The sequence below is a fragment of the Boleophthalmus pectinirostris genome, unplaced genomic scaffold, assembly GCF_026225935.1.
Source record: "Boleophthalmus pectinirostris isolate CB_2022bp ecotype Guang Dong unplaced genomic scaffold, ASM2622593v1 HiC_scaffold_10, whole genome shotgun sequence".
Taxonomy (NCBI): domain Eukaryota; kingdom Metazoa; phylum Chordata; class Actinopteri; order Gobiiformes; family Gobiidae; genus Boleophthalmus; species Boleophthalmus pectinirostris.
Window position 1 is genome coordinate 24,827,838 of NW_026570971.1, and position 16,652 is coordinate 24,844,489.

The 16,652-nt window shown below is 37.1% G+C and overlaps 1 protein-coding gene across 1 annotated transcript in view; it reads right to left on the bottom strand.

The window, feature by feature from the left end:
- Positions 1-1,989: 1,989 nt before the first annotated feature.
- The window catches only part of LOC110157511 (dynactin subunit 1), a 30,301-nt gene continuing 15,638 nt past the window's right edge, over positions 1,990-16,652 (bottom strand). The window contains exons 8-30 of the mRNA XM_055157350.1: positions 16,132-16,329; positions 15,147-15,351; positions 14,683-14,761; positions 13,913-14,072; positions 12,039-12,143; positions 11,455-11,646; positions 10,901-11,017; positions 9,447-9,599; positions 8,990-9,150; positions 8,388-8,556; positions 8,250-8,318; positions 7,807-8,019; positions 7,036-7,197; positions 6,576-6,707; positions 6,326-6,454; positions 5,434-5,576; positions 4,609-4,775; positions 4,361-4,372; positions 3,852-3,979; positions 3,228-3,408; positions 2,657-2,730; positions 2,451-2,540; positions 1,990-2,176 (exon numbers count right to left, since the gene is read on the bottom strand). Of these exons, the coding sequence (XP_055013325.1) occupies positions 2,036-2,176; positions 2,451-2,540; positions 2,657-2,730; positions 3,228-3,408; positions 3,852-3,979; positions 4,361-4,372; positions 4,609-4,775; positions 5,434-5,576; positions 6,326-6,454; positions 6,576-6,707; positions 7,036-7,197; positions 7,807-8,019; positions 8,250-8,318; positions 8,388-8,556; positions 8,990-9,150; positions 9,447-9,599; positions 10,901-11,017; positions 11,455-11,646; positions 12,039-12,143; positions 13,913-14,072; positions 14,683-14,761; positions 15,147-15,351; positions 16,132-16,329 (3,180 nt within the window). The 3' untranslated portion in view covers positions 1,990-2,035. The remainder of the gene's footprint in view (positions 2,177-2,450; positions 2,541-2,656; positions 2,731-3,227; positions 3,409-3,851; positions 3,980-4,360; positions 4,373-4,608; positions 4,776-5,433; positions 5,577-6,325; positions 6,455-6,575; positions 6,708-7,035; positions 7,198-7,806; positions 8,020-8,249; positions 8,319-8,387; positions 8,557-8,989; positions 9,151-9,446; positions 9,600-10,900; positions 11,018-11,454; positions 11,647-12,038; positions 12,144-13,912; positions 14,073-14,682; positions 14,762-15,146; positions 15,352-16,131; positions 16,330-16,652) is intronic.

Here is a 16,652-nt window from a genome sequence, read left to right on the forward strand (position 1 = left end):
ATAATGAAAAAAAATCCTTAATATAAGAAATTGTTGTCAATTTGGAATAATAATCTACATCACTAAATCATTAAACTGTAAAAACACAGACAATAACAACTAAGCTAGCCTGATTCCATGGCAAGTAGTGCTCATAGCAACCAAAAAAATACAAAACTATCAAAGTAATTGTTTTTTGTTTTTTTTTAAGAAGAAAACAAAATTTTTGCTTTAAATGCATTTATTAGTTGTGCAAGAGCTGAAAGCCACACAGGAGCTGGAATAGCTACAAGAAAAATTAAAATGTCTAGTTTTCCTTAGCGACCGTCACTCATAGCAACCACTAAAATTTAAACTTGAGTAAACAAATTTAATCATGACGGTAAAAAACATGGTAAAATGTTCTTTGGCAAATGAGGTTTAACACTGAAATGAAAGGCTTTCTGAATTAAGGCATGAACAGACTCACACATACATTTATATTAAATTTACAAACAACATACAAATGACACTCCTCGTAACAGCAATAAATTAAAGGGCTTAACACCACTATAAATACTGCAATAAATAATGCTCCAGTAGTCAGCCACTTTAAAGTAACAACATTTTTCAGCACTGTAAACTACTTTAAAACACCAAATAGCAATAACATTATGACAACTTATCTTCTACCTTATCCAAATTGCAATCTTTTCTATCAGAAGTAGCAGTTTAATTTAGTTTATTTTCCGCAAATAGAATCCGTCTTTATAATTAAACAAGTGAATATATATGGACACTATAAGAAGCTGTAATTGCTTGTAGAATAGGGTTTACAATGTTCAGCTAAAATCTTGTGTATGTTTGACCACTTTGATATTAAAGGATATTTTAATTGCTACCTTTGCTATACCTTATATTAAAAGAAAATGTATATTATATCATTAAGCCAATGAAGAGCAAGCAGTCATAAAGTTGTTGCTGATAGGTGTATAAATAAAGTTATTCAGTTTCAATGTAACAGTTATTCCCATATGGTGTTATATTTAGGTTGCAACATAATGTTTTGTGCAGTTTCACCCTACAGCCCACCACTTGTGCAAAAGTAATAAAAGTACATGAAAATGCCCCAGACATAATAACAAAAAAAATCTAAAATCATGTAAGTACTTTCCCTTTTCAATTGCTCAAAAGTACATTGGACAGTTGCACCTTAAGTTTAACCTACCACAGAAGCTTCAATATCCTTAAATGTTCACTGTAACTTTTCCGGTGGAGGGTCTCTCACCCGCTCCACCACAGGGCCAAGTTATATGTCAGATTTTTGGAGAGGCAAGCCAATTCACAGTAAGAATGCAAGTTTTTAGGTCAATATAAACCCATGTTAATGAGTAAATGCAAGATGGATATGTTTGATGCCATACTGGGGCATTCCAGACAAAACAATAACATCTCCATGGAGATAAGTAGATGGCAGATCCTTCACCAGAAAAGTTACAGTGCAGCTTTAAAGTCGACATAGAGGATGTCCATTTTTCCAATTTTTTACCTTTTTAAAACATCTTGCATACATAGGGTTAGACAACAAAGAGATGCCTTTAAGAGTTTTAAAGGAACTTGGCAATACCTAATTAAAGGTGTTGTACCTGATTTTTACTGTCTCAAAACCATGAAAAACAGAACTCGTTCATTTTAAATGGTTTGCAGTGGTCAAAAGTTATTCCTCACTGACCTTTCAGCATTCAGAGTATCATAATTATTCACCGTGATAAGTTTATAAACACTTTTCACCAGAGTGAAGTTTAGCTGTTATGCTAAAGCTAACAACAACTAGCATGCTAACTGCGCACTTCCTGATTCTCTATAAAATAAAACTCTTCATAATTAGATGCAGTAGATGTATTTTGACCTCAACAGCTGCTTATACAATACATCTGTACTCGGGCAAGATAACATTTGCACCAATACATGAAAAAAAAAAATCTGACACAGGCCCTTTTAGATAGTTTGGGCACTAAGACATTAGCAGGATATTGTCAGGATTTTGTCAGGATTTCATGAAGTTTTGGTCCGGTCTTTATGTGGTTTGGAGCAGACTGTGGACCCTGTGGAGCTGGTTTGGGGACAGGACGAGGCGGTGCACCTGCTCCTGACCTCTGGGACATGGAACCATCACCCGCCCCACCAACACAGCATCACCCAGCTTCTCCTCCTTTGCCTAAACAGACACAACAGACAGACAGTTAAGAAAATGTTTATCTCAACTATTCTTCTATTTAAAAAAGCATATATTATATGCTCATTATATACGGGGGACAAAAATCAGGTTCCCATGATATAAAATTCAGTACTATTAGACCAATAACATGAATTTCAGATATGATATATCATTCACTCTAATCATGTGGATGTGGCAAAAATAAGTTTATCAGATATGTGGATCTTATTTCAAGACTAAACAAATATTCATTTTCATTTTATCTAAGACTCACCTTGACGAATGGAGCTGATGGAAATGTGGCAAAGTCTGATGAGACTCGAGCTCCGGGGTGCTGATTCACTACATGCTCTGCCACTTCATCCTGAGAGACAAGCAGTGGGAAAAAACGTAATTAACAAAAATATGTAAAAAATATAGTAAAATACTGTAATATAAAAATATAAGTTTGTATATTACACTAAAGTGACACAGTTTTACCTTGAGTCTGTCCAGAGTATCTGAGAGAGACTGGAGCCGAGCCGTCTGCTCCAACAGCTGAGCACTCGGGGTCACTGAAATAGTAAATGAAAGAAAAATATTATATTATTAGAAAAAATATATACATATATATTAGAAAATTAAATAATGAATATTAGTTATCATGATAATACATTGGAAAATATTTTTTCAAACTGTAATATTATAAGAAATGTAGAAAAAGCAGAAAAGTCCAATTAATCATATCATACTAATCATACTAATTAACAACACTTTCCAATTATATTTTTATATGGCTATACATATAAGATTCTGTAAACAATCACCAAATAGTGTGCTTAAATTGAGGTATTTATATAACGTGGTTGGCAATTTGTCCTTGTCCTCCCTGCCACCTACTATCTATCCATATTAGAGTCTGATTAAGTAAGAGCATATTAAGTAAGACATTATTATTTTTAGTTTTTACAACTCACAGTAACTTGTCAATGTGTAAACTGAACAATTAAATAAGTCAGTATTCAATAGGGAAATAATACTTTGCTGTTATATTAACATAGGGGCAATTTACCAGGAGATTTCCCAGTGACATCCACCACTTTGACATTGGCACTCATCTGCAACAGAGTCTCCAGCAGTTGGTCTGTTTTTCGGTAGAGGGCACTAGAGATCACTTCAGGGGAGCCTTTGGGGGGGAGTTTAGTCACATGTAGAGGAGGCAGAGATGCCAACTGGGCTCGCATCCTCTCAGCCTGAAACAATAAACAATCAAATCAATCAAAATAGTCCAAACTCCAAACAAACACTTCAAACTCAAATCATTATTTTATAATTTGCACATTTTAAGCAATAATCATCTAAAACAACTTAACAAAAGAAACAAATCCACTGACTTCACGCTTTCAAGTAGCAGATAAACATTTTTTTTTTTTTCATTTGTACCAAAATTACTACACAATGAGGCCAAATCTTACATGCATCCCTGATTAAGGTGATAAACCTGGGCTAGTGGCAAGAAAATTATGTACATTGTTGATAAGCAAAAGGATTGAGAGTGATAAGGCAGCTTTTTGCTTCATGTTTAGAGTTTTGGCGTGCTTCAGCCTTTACTGATACAGGCTGAGAGCTATTCTGATAACTGTAGTTTATAAACACAGGGGTATTATATAGTATTGATTGCTTATTGATTGATTACCTTGAGCCTGTTGTTCTCGTTTTTGAGTCGTTTGATGCACAGTCTCTGGACTTGGATTTGTTGAGTAAGCAGAGGAGAGTCTATCACCTGGAGGCCTGAACCTGAACCCAGACAGGACACTGTAGTGGCTGTAGAAAATGACAATTAATATAGCATTAAATAATACTGTTAATCTAGGATAACATAAAATATGATTGTTAATATGGCAGGCAAAAAATCAAACCCACATAAATACAAAGACAATTTCTTACTGTTTTGGTCAAATCAACCAATTTGAAAACACATGCAATTCACCATGCCACAACTCCTACTAATCAATGCAGCAATCCACAGTGCATTAACAAACTGAAACATGGGAAATGTTCTGAAAACTTTTAACACATAAAACTCAAATATATGGAAAAAAATATCATTTAAATAGTAACAAAAAAGATTAGACTCATGCAGTTGATGCCAATCTTCAAAATGATATATTCTAAAGTATTGTAGGACACAGGTTCACTCAATACCTTTTTGTTCTTCTGTAGATTCAAAGCAGGAGTTAATGGAAGGAATAAGGAAACATAGTAAATAGTTGCAAATAGGTAAGGGCCATACTGACAAAAAAGTATATCTTGTTATTTTTTTTAAATTATATATTATGATTATACTAACAGTATTTTATTATTGTAGCCTACTAAGAGTAATTGTAATAGATTAATAAATTTTGTCTTTGCTTGTCTCTCCTTTGCTAATTTTAAGCACGATCTTCTCTCACCTCCAGCGCCCCCTGTGACGATAGAGGAGATTCCAGACTGGGCTCCTCCTCTGACCCCCTCCACGGTGGTCTTGGTCTGACTGTTCACTCTTTGCTTCAGCTCGGCCTTCTCCGCCTCCAGTTGGTCGATATCAGCCTGGAGCGCGTCCATCGTCTCTTCAAAGTCCCTGAAACACACAACACATGAAAGGTCCTATATTACGCAAAACTGACTCTTGTTAAGCCATGTTATAATGTTGTTGCCTCCTCAAAAACATACTTGGAGCTGTGTTTTGTCTCATTTGCACATGTTTGAGTAATATTTTATTATTAGTCTGTCTACATTTCTAAAGCTCAAAATGCTCTGTTCCACCTTGTGATGTCATGTGGTGGTAGATGTCAAATGAATAGCTCCTTTAACCTTTGTTCTGTAGAGTTTGGCATTTCCAGGGCTGAAATTATCACAATTATTTTAATGAAGGTTTAAAAACACAGTGGAGCACTTCCTCTATTACCAAATGACATCACAAGGTGGAGTGTTTTCAGCTTGAGAGAAGGACACAGTGTAAATATGCAGGATCTCTGTATGAATGAAACAAAACAAAACTCCAAGTATATTTGTGATGAGGAAGCATTATAACATAGATCAGAAAACAGCATAATATCGGCCCTTTAAAGCCATACAGTTCACATGCACTTTCACACAGGGTTGAATCACCCACCCCAAGAGAAAATTCTTATAAATATCCCTTTAGGAAAATTAATGGGGGTAGTGCATCAGCCTGGGGACCTATCTCATTATGTCTCATCCTTGTACATATTTCACATATGTAAACAGAGCCTCACTTCTCTTTCTTCTTGAGCAGAGTCTGAGCCTCGTCCAGTCTCATCTGGATCTTCTCCACTCGTTCATCGGCATCTTTGGATGAACTGTCCAGTTTCTTCTCCAGGAGACTGAGGCGCACACTGGCCTCACTCAGCTCCTCTCCCTGGAAAACAATGGAATTTAGAGTAATTTTATTCTAGTACCACCACAAACTTTTAATGTAGTTCAAAAAGTTAAAGTTAAGGGTGCATTGTGTAACTTTTCTGGTGGAGGGTCCGTCAAATGCTTTTCTTCATGGAGATGTTACTGTTTTGTCAAGAATGTTTCAAAGAATGGTATTAGTTTATTTTCTTTAGTTTAGTTTACAGGGACCATGTACAGGAGCATCAATCAAACAAACATTAAAGAGATGCTTTGTACAAGACTGTAGCTCTCAGAGCTAATTTCCATCTGTAATATTAAACCTTTCTTTCTTCATGGGGATCAAACCAGACCAAGTTACAGGTATTTTTGAGCAATAAAAGCACCTGTAATAAATGTAAGGTAGATGTGTTTAATGTCATATTGTGGAACATTCTAAGCAGAGTAATGACATATGCCATAGAAACAAGAAGTTAACAGACCCCCAGAAGAAAAGTTGCACAGTGCACCTTTAAGATCATTATGTGAATCTAAATATGCTAATTTAGAATTCCCTATATGATCTAATCAGGAATCAGGAGAGTCACTGAGGCTCAACCCAAGCCACACAAGATAGAGACCCCTTTAATTTACAAATGTTAGATGAGCCCTATGTAGCTCAAGTAGTTCTTCATTTCACATCTGACTAGAGAGTTTAAAAACAACATTAACAAAAAAAACAATATGGTCTTGGAAAAACAGAAAGAATATATGTGTAATTTGGTCTTATACCTTGATTTTGAGGGACTTCTTGAGCTCTTTGATGACGGTCTCTCTGTCCTCCAGCTTCATGCCCAGCCCCTCTGCATCTGTGATCTCAGCTCTAAGCGCCGCAGATCTGAGGTCCACGGGAGGAGGATTCTGGGAAATAAAACAACAAAATCGAGTCAAACCAGACAGCAGTTAACAACTGTCCCCTTAAAATCTTAAAAATGCACCTAAAAAACCTAAACTAAAAAGCAGTAGTTCTGTCTGCCCCTACCTTGTTTTGGGGCTTTTCAGAGTCGTACTCGCCCTCCTGCATCGCGGTGGCCATTTTGTTCATGGTGGCGATGACGCTGCCACAGGATTGACGGAGATATTCATGTGGGTTGGCACCTTGAGCTCCATAGATCTGGGACAACAAAAGTCTTTTATATCATTTAGCAATTATAGCTGATATATAGGAAGTATATATTTACATAATTCTGAGTAAAACACCAGTTATTGTTTAGCACCAAAAAACACCACAGAAAAAAATCTCAAACCCATTATCTAAACTGTCACTAAACCAGATTAAACCAAGGTTAAACTCAGATAATCCAGGACACAGTAATGTCCAAAACAGGCTAAACACGAAGTTAACTAGACATCAAATGACTGTTAACCAAACCAGCTTTAAAAACTACTCCTATAAAATAGAACAAAATCCTAAAATACAAAAACTCATTCACTGCTCAGACCTGTTCTCCAGCCTTAAAAGCCACATCCTCCAGTTTAGCAGCAGACAGTCCCTCCTGCTCCCCCAGAGGAGACACCATCTGGGCCCCGGCCGCTGCCACCTCCTGCAGCACTGCCACCACCCACGTCAGGTGCTTCCTACAGTCTGACAGAGTGCCCGAGACCTGGGGAGGAGAATGGATTTAAAAACAGGGATGGTTAAATTTTACAACTTAAATGTATGCATTAGTTCAGTGATTAATATTTTAGTTTTTAGTCAGATGTTAATGCTTATTTTAATATATATCTATATCTATCTATCTATCTGTCTATCTATCTATCTATATATATATCTATATCTATATCTATATCTATCTATATATCTATATCTATATCTATATATATATATATAATTCTAAAAGTAAATTGCAATTCTTGCAATTTACTTGCAATTGTAATACTGTTTTTGTAAAAACTGCAGTAAAGTACTTCTCATGGATACATCAATTTAACAACGGTGGAAGTACTCAATTTTGTTCCTTAAGTAAAAGTACAGATACCAGAGCAAAAAAAGTATACAGATACCTCAGACTGATGAAAAATAAGGACTGTTGCCAAGGTGATTAACAATATAAAACAAAATATGAAATCTGAATGTGTTTCTGCTTGCTGTTTTATGCAAAAAACAGAAGTCCCCTTCTATAATATTCTATTTTAAATTGTCAATCGCCATAGCAGCTGTCTCACTTCCTCATTATTCTAAAGCCCAGGGATTCTCTTGGAGCCATGGTTACCTGTGGTCCAAAGCTGAGTGCTGCTGGGATACCGGGAGCGTCTGTACCGGGCATTCTGCGTCGGATCTTTTTACAGAACTGTCTGATGTCGGAGCAGGAGGTCCCCAGGTCTCTGAGGAGCACAGCCAGATCTGTCTTCTCCTGCCCTGCGTGAAGGAAGGAACGCAGGCGAGCCACCTCCACCGCCATGCAGTCCAACGCACTTTGAGTAAACTATACACACATACAATTATGAGAAGACTTAATTAAAGAGACTCAAGTGATGATGTAAAGCCTATAGCTTGTCATATTACAAAGGCATTTCACTAATTTGTGTTACTAGTACTAGGGTTAGCAAAAAAAAATAAAAAATTTAACATCAAATTAAACACAATCACACAAATAATAAAATGAAGATAAGTTGTTGAAAAGTATACTATCATATTTAAACATCTTAAACTCACTCTAATGTGATCTGCCAGCTGTACAGTGCAATCTTCAGGTTGGTCTGCCAGATGGATGCTGTACAGTTGCTGAAAAGGGACAAAATGTTGCTTTTATTAAGTTAATACAATTTAGAATGATATAACTCTTTCACATACCTGATAGTACTTAATAGCTTTAGTGAGAGGCTCCACATTCACGGTCTCGTCCAGTTGGTCTTTGTGCAGTAGGTCAATGAGGAAGTCCAGAGAGCGTTCGTGAACACTCATCTCTGGATACAGGGAGCCAATCTTCTTATAGACCTCCACACTGCACCCTGACAAAGCCCTAAAGCAACAAAACAAGTGATTTAGTACTGTATACATCAGACATAGTAGTTAAAGGGCCTATATTACACTATTTTCTAATGTTTCCTCATCAAAAACTTACCTGGAGTTGTGTTTTAATACAAACTGTTTGAGTTCTTCTCTCAAACGGAAAACACTCTGTTCTACCTTGTGATGTCATGCGGTAATACGAGAGGTGCTCCTCTGTATTTTTAAACTCCACATAATTCACTACAATAATTTGGATGATTTCAGCTCTGTAATTGCCAGTAAAAAGTAGCTGTTAACTTATAACTACCACTGCATGACATCACAAGGTGGAAGGGAGCATGTTGAGCTTTTGAGATGTAGACAGAATAAACCAGGATTACTCACACATGTGTTAATGAAACAAAACACACCTCCCTTGTAGTTTTATAATGACATCAACTCACTGTTCATATTTGTGCAGTGTTGCCTGGAGGAGACTGAGAGAGTAAACCAGGCCCCCAGCGAAGCTCAGCTGCTCCCCTGCTGCCCCCTTCAGGCCAGTCCGCTCAGAGCAGTTTTCATTCAGGTCAAACTTCTCTCTGGCCTGTTTGCTGATCAGCTCTGCCTATAAATGATAGAAAAAGCAGTGTGAATTTTACATACTATACAGAAGGATTTCCAACTGTCTATAGCTCAAGTCTTATTGTATTACAACAAAAATATCAAAAATCTTCCCACTAAAGCAAAGAAAATGTACCCACGATAAATATTGAGTCCCAAAATATATTGTTCCAGCTTTCATTTATTGTTGATATAGTTGATATAGTAATTATCACAGCCTAAACATCATGGTTTTTGTTGTAAGACTACCAAAAGTCACTAGTTCACTTAACACACACGCCTTTGTACAGTGAGACAGACCTTGCAGATGAGCCTGGGGATAAGCAGTAGCACCAGTATACAATCATGGTCTCCTCCATGACGCAGGAAGGACTCAGGCATAAATGCTGTCAGTAAAGACACATGTCTGTTTGCCTGAGACACTTCCATCTGCCTCAGCTCCATCTCAATGGCCTGGACAAACAAAAGAAAAACAACATAACTACATTTTCATGACTGAAGATAAATTTCAGATACACTGCCTAACTTTTCTGGTGGAGGGTCTGTCGCCAAACCTAGCTCATGCCAGATTGATATGTGTATCACTCTGAATTGAGTTCTACACATTATCCATCTGGAACAGCTCTCGCTGAAAGTGTTTAGAAAACGGAGGAGCTCACAGCAGAATGCTTCGAGCTGATTGAGCGATCCACCCCAAAGTGCCGACCCACCAGTTTCTTTTTAGACTATCATGGAAAACCTGTCAAAATGATGTATCCAACTTCCGCCAGGTAAAACCAAAACAAGTGTCATACTGGAAAGGAAGATGTCGATAAATGAATTTAGCCGTTTTTACAATACAAATTTGTGCACTAAGGGCATTAAAAGCCACCATCTCCATCCACCAGCACTGTCATATTTGTTTTGCACCATGTAAGCCATAGTTCATATTATACCTCTATGGTGTAGGCTTAGCTCCTTGGGTTGTCGTCATGTTGCCTGAAACTCCTCACCGTGCGCATAGAAGGCCTGTGATTGGGCCGACCACTGCTCAGGTCAAATGAGTTTAGGAACTTACAAATATCGCGAGAACCCATTTTGCTGTGCAAGGTTATTTGTAACCTCCTTGTCTTATGAAAATGTTATTGCTTTGACTAGAATGTCCATGGTATTCAAATGTCAGCAAAGAGTATCCCGTATTTAGCTTTGTAAAATAGGTACAAGCCCGAGGCACGCTGGTTATATTAAAAATGGGATGCCAACTGAACTTATCCTTTGAAGCACTGTGTACTGTGTACTCTGTGCTGTGATTTTAATATATTTTATGATGCAGCAAATGGTTCTATCCCTCATCTTAATCTGTTAAGTATTTTCCATTTTACTCACTTTACTGTCTCCATGGAGATTCCAAAGTTTTTTGCAATTTTGTGGAATATTCCAGGTAAAACAACAGTTCCATAGAGACAAGAAGGTTTCTCTTGCTCCCACCTTTTAACTTCACTCTTACCTCCTTATGTCTAACCCTTTAATTCTAATTACCTATTATTCTAGCAAGCATTAAACATTTTAGAATTAAATGAAATTAAGAACCAAATGATGATTATCGGTATGATGTGTATACTTCATCCGCATATACTGCAGCCTAGGATCCGTTCAAGGCTGCTGTGTCTATAAATAACAACTGAAGGTCAGATAACGTTTATATGAGAAAAGATATGCCTATGGGGAGTAACTGCAGGGTTTGTCATTATTCACATACAGATTTAGTTTCTGACCTTGGCGTAGGCTTTTGTCTCTGCAAATTTAATCTTGAAATCGAACATCTCGGCTGGAGGCTGCTGCTGCTGCTCTGCGCTTGCTTCCTGTTGACTGGTCAGCTCACGGTTCACCTCCTGAAAAAGAAACATCAAAGTAAATACTGAATACAGTTAAATGTTGGTTTATTTTATTTCAATAGAAGATAATGTAATAAAAAATTAAAAACATGAGATGCTACATACCAAAAATGCATTAAATTTCCCATTAATTTCTCTCATAATTTTTCCATTAAAAATGTATATTAAAAGTTTGCAAGCTTGCTCAGGGCTAATCAGCTACATGGTAACTTATGATTGCAATACCTATAATTTGATCACACTACTTCTGTTGTTTCGGTGTAAAGTTCATCTTAAAACGCATTTGGCCCTGCCTAATTAAGTAAAATATAAGTATATATTGCTTTCTGTCTGTGGTCATGTCTAAGTTATGTTAACTCACTAAAGAATTATCATTAGTTGTCTTCAGTGCTTAAATCAAACCCATTTCCTCGACCACCATCTCCTCTCTGTACCTGCAGGTGTGCAGTGAGCTCTCTGTATTTCTGGATGGTTTGTTGATAGTCAGCCACAGTCTCCTGAGCTGCCTCCACTCGTTTCTCAGCCTCTCGGACTCTGGCTGCTCCAAGGTCCAGCATTTCCCTCAACTCCAGCTCTGTCTCTCTGGCATTCTCCTGCAGCTCATCATTCATCTCGTTTATGGCTTCCTGGAAAAGACAATTAATTAAATGAAAATAAAAGCAAGCATGTCTCAAAAGGTCCTTCACTTGACTTTGAAAAAAGCAGAGTAATCCAATATGAAAACAAACATCATAATAATAAATTCACAACAAAATGTAATTTGTATTTATATGGATGGATGATAACATGTTAACAGAATAAGGTCAAAAATAATGTTGAAATTTCAACACATCTTACATTTTTTTCCCTTAGCCTCCACAACTACCATTAGTCAACCACTGTTAGATCACAGTAGCACTAGGGGGTGAAATGTCTTGTCCAAAATCTAAGTTGGGATTAAACAATCGACCTTCTTTATATCTATATCTATCAAATAATGACCCAACAATAATCAAAATGGCAGCATGTTTTAACTCACCAGGTCAGTGACTGTCTCTCTGAGCTCTCTCACTTTCTCCTCCAAATCCAAATTCCTCTCGGTTAAAGTTTCCACCATTTCCTCTGCTCCCAAAGATGCATCGACCTGGTAAATAACAAAGATGTTTTACAGTAGTCTTTAAATACAGAAAGGCTGCAAATTTGTTTTGCAAATAAATTCTGTTTTCAGGCTGGTATCAGTTCATATTAGAAAACGGCAGACACTTAAAGGTGCACCACATAAAATTTTTAATGGAGGGTCCGCCACCCACTTGTCTCCATTGCTTTGTCTAGAATGTTCTACAGTATAGATTAAATCAATCTATCACAAGGAAGACAGCCAGGGTACAGCACTACATTACAATTCAGATCTGTGGAGAGTCGCCATTATTCATAAAAAGAATTACCTGAAGAAAGAATAATATTTTAACAACAGAAACACCTGTAATGAATAAATGCTAGATGGATATGATTAATGTCATACCATACCATGGAGCATTCAAGGAAAAGCAATAGCATCTCCACCACCTTTAAAGCCAACGTATCAACACTGGTATCGAAACATAAAAAGCTGGATAGGTGCATCCCAATGCTATAAGGGACAGGAACTGCAGGTCAACCAATAGAGGCATAATATAGGATTATTGTGTTTTAGAGGCGACCTTTACTGTCCATCCTCTGAGAAATAAGAGCTAATAATGAAGAAAAAACTGTCTTATATTGCACTTTATGAGTCAGAAAAGCTTTAAAACTCTCTTGTATCGTTTTGGGCACGACAAAAAACTCACTCAAACCTAAAATGTGTATTGATTGCAGTGGCCCACACAGTGATTTATGTCTCTGCAGTGGCTCTACCGCATCAGCTCCAACAGAGAAGTACTCAAGAGTGGATCATTGCAGTCAGTACATTTGCATGGCCAGAAATAAGCCATGTAACTAGAATACAGAGATAACAATATTATAGAGGAACGATATTTGCACTTTTTAGCATATCGGCTATCGGCCTTAAATCTCCAGCAGGGGGTGATATTTTGTTTGACTCAACCATTTGCTAAAATATGCATGAAAAACATATGCATAAAGCTTTATTTAACACTTAAGCGGAAAGAGGGTACAGCAAAAATGTAACTACACTGATCTCAACACACAGGGTGTGCAAACAAAGTTGCCGATGAGTTAGTACTGAATTTTAATTAAATGCATGATGTTGAATTTTAATTTGATGCATGATCCACCCTTTTCAATTCTGATACCGATTCCAATACTATAGCTTTAAGAATCTGCTGATTTTAACCAATACCAGGGCAGAGACTGAAAACAGCATTTATTTCATATTCATACAAAAATAAAATAAGACAGAAATGAAACCACAAATACACCTGTATCTGTGCCATATCAGATACCAGTATCAGGTCAGTGAATCTCTACATTTAACTACTCATCTTTTTCAATAAATGTCAATATTTTGTACAAGTTACTTCAATATAAATAAAATAAAATGACAAAGTTCGACCGTGCTATTGTCCACTCTAGGGCTCTCCCTTGTGCTCCACAGACCTGCTCCTTCAGCTCATTGATTTATGTATGTATTTATTTATTCATTAATTTAAAAAGGCCTGACATATTACACACTATATGCATGTGTAATATGTCTGGCCTTTTTCTATTTTTTTCCTGCATAATAGTCTTTTTCAGTTATTTCAGTATCATAAAATGATTAAGATAAAACATGTTTTGTCCACTCAGGACAGGACAGGTCGATATCTCCCATATGCTCAACAGACCTGCTCTTTAAGCTTGTCGATTGAATGATTTATGTATTTCTTTATGTATTTATGCATCTATGTATTTACTCATTAATTTATTTACACAGACCTGCTCCTTCAGCTCGTCGATGGTCTTCTCAGCTGCTGCCACCTCCTCCTGTAGTTTCTCCTTCTGTCCTCTCAGAGCATCCAACTCCACATTCTTCTTCTCCATCTGCTTCTGTAACTTCACATGCTCCTGTTTCTCTGATGCTGATAAGTCACGCATCCTAAAGACATGTTTGGTTTTTTTTGTTATTTAACCATTTTAATTTAATCTCAGTCTAACATTTAAAGTCTATTTTCACATATATAATAGTGGTAAGAGACCAACTCACCCAATGGAAATCACTTTATAATAACTATGCTCCTATATTACACAAAATGGATTTTTGTGAACTTTAAGCCATATTATAATGTTGTTACCTCATCAAAAATATACCTAGAGTACTGTTTTTTTTCCATTCACACACATTTACACCTGCATTATTAGGCTGTCTATATCTCCAAAGTTCAAAATGCTCTGTTCCACCTTGTGATGTTATGAAGCAGTAGTTTTTAAATTAACAGCTACTGTTTACCTTTTGTCAAAATTGGCAATACCAGGACTGAAACCATCCAAATGATTCCAGTGAAGGTGTATGGAGTTTAAAAACACAGTAGAGCACTTCCCATATTACCACATGACATCACAAGGTGGAACAGAATGTTTTCTGTTTGAGAGACAAACGCCATAATATGCAGGATTTGTGGGCCTTTTATTTGCATGAATAAAGACTTAATTAAAGTTTATTAAGAAAGATTCAAGCTTAGGAATAGTCTTGTTATATTTACACTCACCTGACTAGAGCCTCCTTGAGTCTCCCGTTCTGTTCTTCCAGCTGTTTGACGTGATAACTGGACGCAGCCCCATCTGAACCTGAAACAATCAATACATAACGTGTTTACGGGCACGTTTCCGGCTTCATCGACTTTACTTTAAAAAACTGTCACCCTTCTCTCAGTCATTTTGGTCTTTAAATGTTTGATCTATAAGATCCTTTCTATTTTGTCCCTAAATAAAATCCTATTCCCAATATGGAACTTGTCTCCAAATTCACCCCTATAACTGTTAGCATCATGAACTTCATTTGACTGGAGCTAAACGCTATGGGTGACGTTACACTTCCTTAGTCCACTTCTTTCTACAGCATATGGGAGCAACTAAAACATTTAAATCCCACATTTACCTCCACAGGAATAAGAAACCTTGACTTATCTGACCTCATGAGAGTTTGAGTGACTTCCTTCTGTTTTGCCCTCACCCTTCTCCTCGATCTCATGTTTGAGTATCTCCAGGTCCATGGTGAGTTCATCCACCCTCTCTTTGAGTGAGTCCACCTCCAATTGCAGAGACTCCGCCCTCTCCTCCGCCATCTCTTTGTCCAGAGTCGCCATTTCGATTGCGTCCGCTGTATCCGACATCTCCTCCATGTAACGCTCCTTAGCTTCCTGAGCTTCCTTTGCCTCCTACAAATACATACGGGCAAATATGACAAATATAATGTTTATTTTATCAGTGAGACGTTCCTAATTTTATCTGAAAGCCATAGCCTACATGGCTGCATGCACACACATTCTTGCTTTTAGCTGGTTCTTTGTTGTTGTCTTGTCTTCATCTTTTGTTATATAACATTTTTATTTAACTATGTCTAAAATGTCTAAAAATGTCATGAAGGGAAGTCACTGGAAATGTCTGAGCGACAAAAAGAAATAACAAGCTTTATCTTAACAATGGAGTTGCTATGTGGCCCTCTAGTGGTGAGATTAGATATGGTCCCTTCTGAATTTCTGCACTGAGGTTAATTATTTATCATGCCATGTTCAATGCTAAGTTTGGCACATTGAAACTGTTTGATATTAATTAAAGGTCCACTACATAACTTTTCTGGTGGTGGGTCCATCACACGCTTGTCTCCATAGAGATGTCATTGCTTTGCCTGGAACATTCCACGTTATGACATTAAACACATCTATAGAGCATTTATTCATTTCAGGTGTTTCTATTGCTCAAAAACACAATAATTCCTTGTGTAAATAGGGTTGCCTCTCTACAGATCTGACCTATAATGTAGCCTATAGTTGTCTCCCTTGAGGTAGAGAGGCTTAATCTATACCGTGGAACATTCTAGACAAAGCAATAACATCTTCATGAAGATAAGCAGGTGACGGACTTCCACCGGAAAAGTTATGCAATGAGCCTTTAATGTGCTTTTCAAATAAATAAATCAATAAATAAATAAAACTGACTTTCTTGGCCTCCTTGAGTTGCTTCTGTAGCTCAGCCTGTTGTTCCTGCATCTTGCTCCTCCATTCCTGCAGCTGCTCCAGTTGGATCTTGTGTTTTTCCAGCTCCTTCAGTTTGGCCTTATCTTCAGTCCGTTTCATTTTCAGAGTCTCCAGTTTCTCCTCAAGGTCCTTCACCTGAGCTCGTAAAGCCTCCTCCTCCTAAAATTCACAAAAAATGTTAAGATAAAACAGACAAATTAAAAGTATTAGATTATTGCAAACGTACTATCAGAGAACTGTTACTTCAAAATAGTAGTACTTCAGTAAAAACATGCAGCACTGAAATTTGTGTTAAGATTACGGTACACTTAAATGTCACCGAAGATAAATTTGTCCTCTGCATTTGACCCATATTAGCTTAGGGGTTGGGTCACATGCTAGGCTCTATTTGTATTCTCTAGGCAGCAGGTCAGTCAAAATAAAATATGGATTTATGCCGGAGATTTAAGATCGATAGCCAATATGCTAAAAAGGTGCAAATA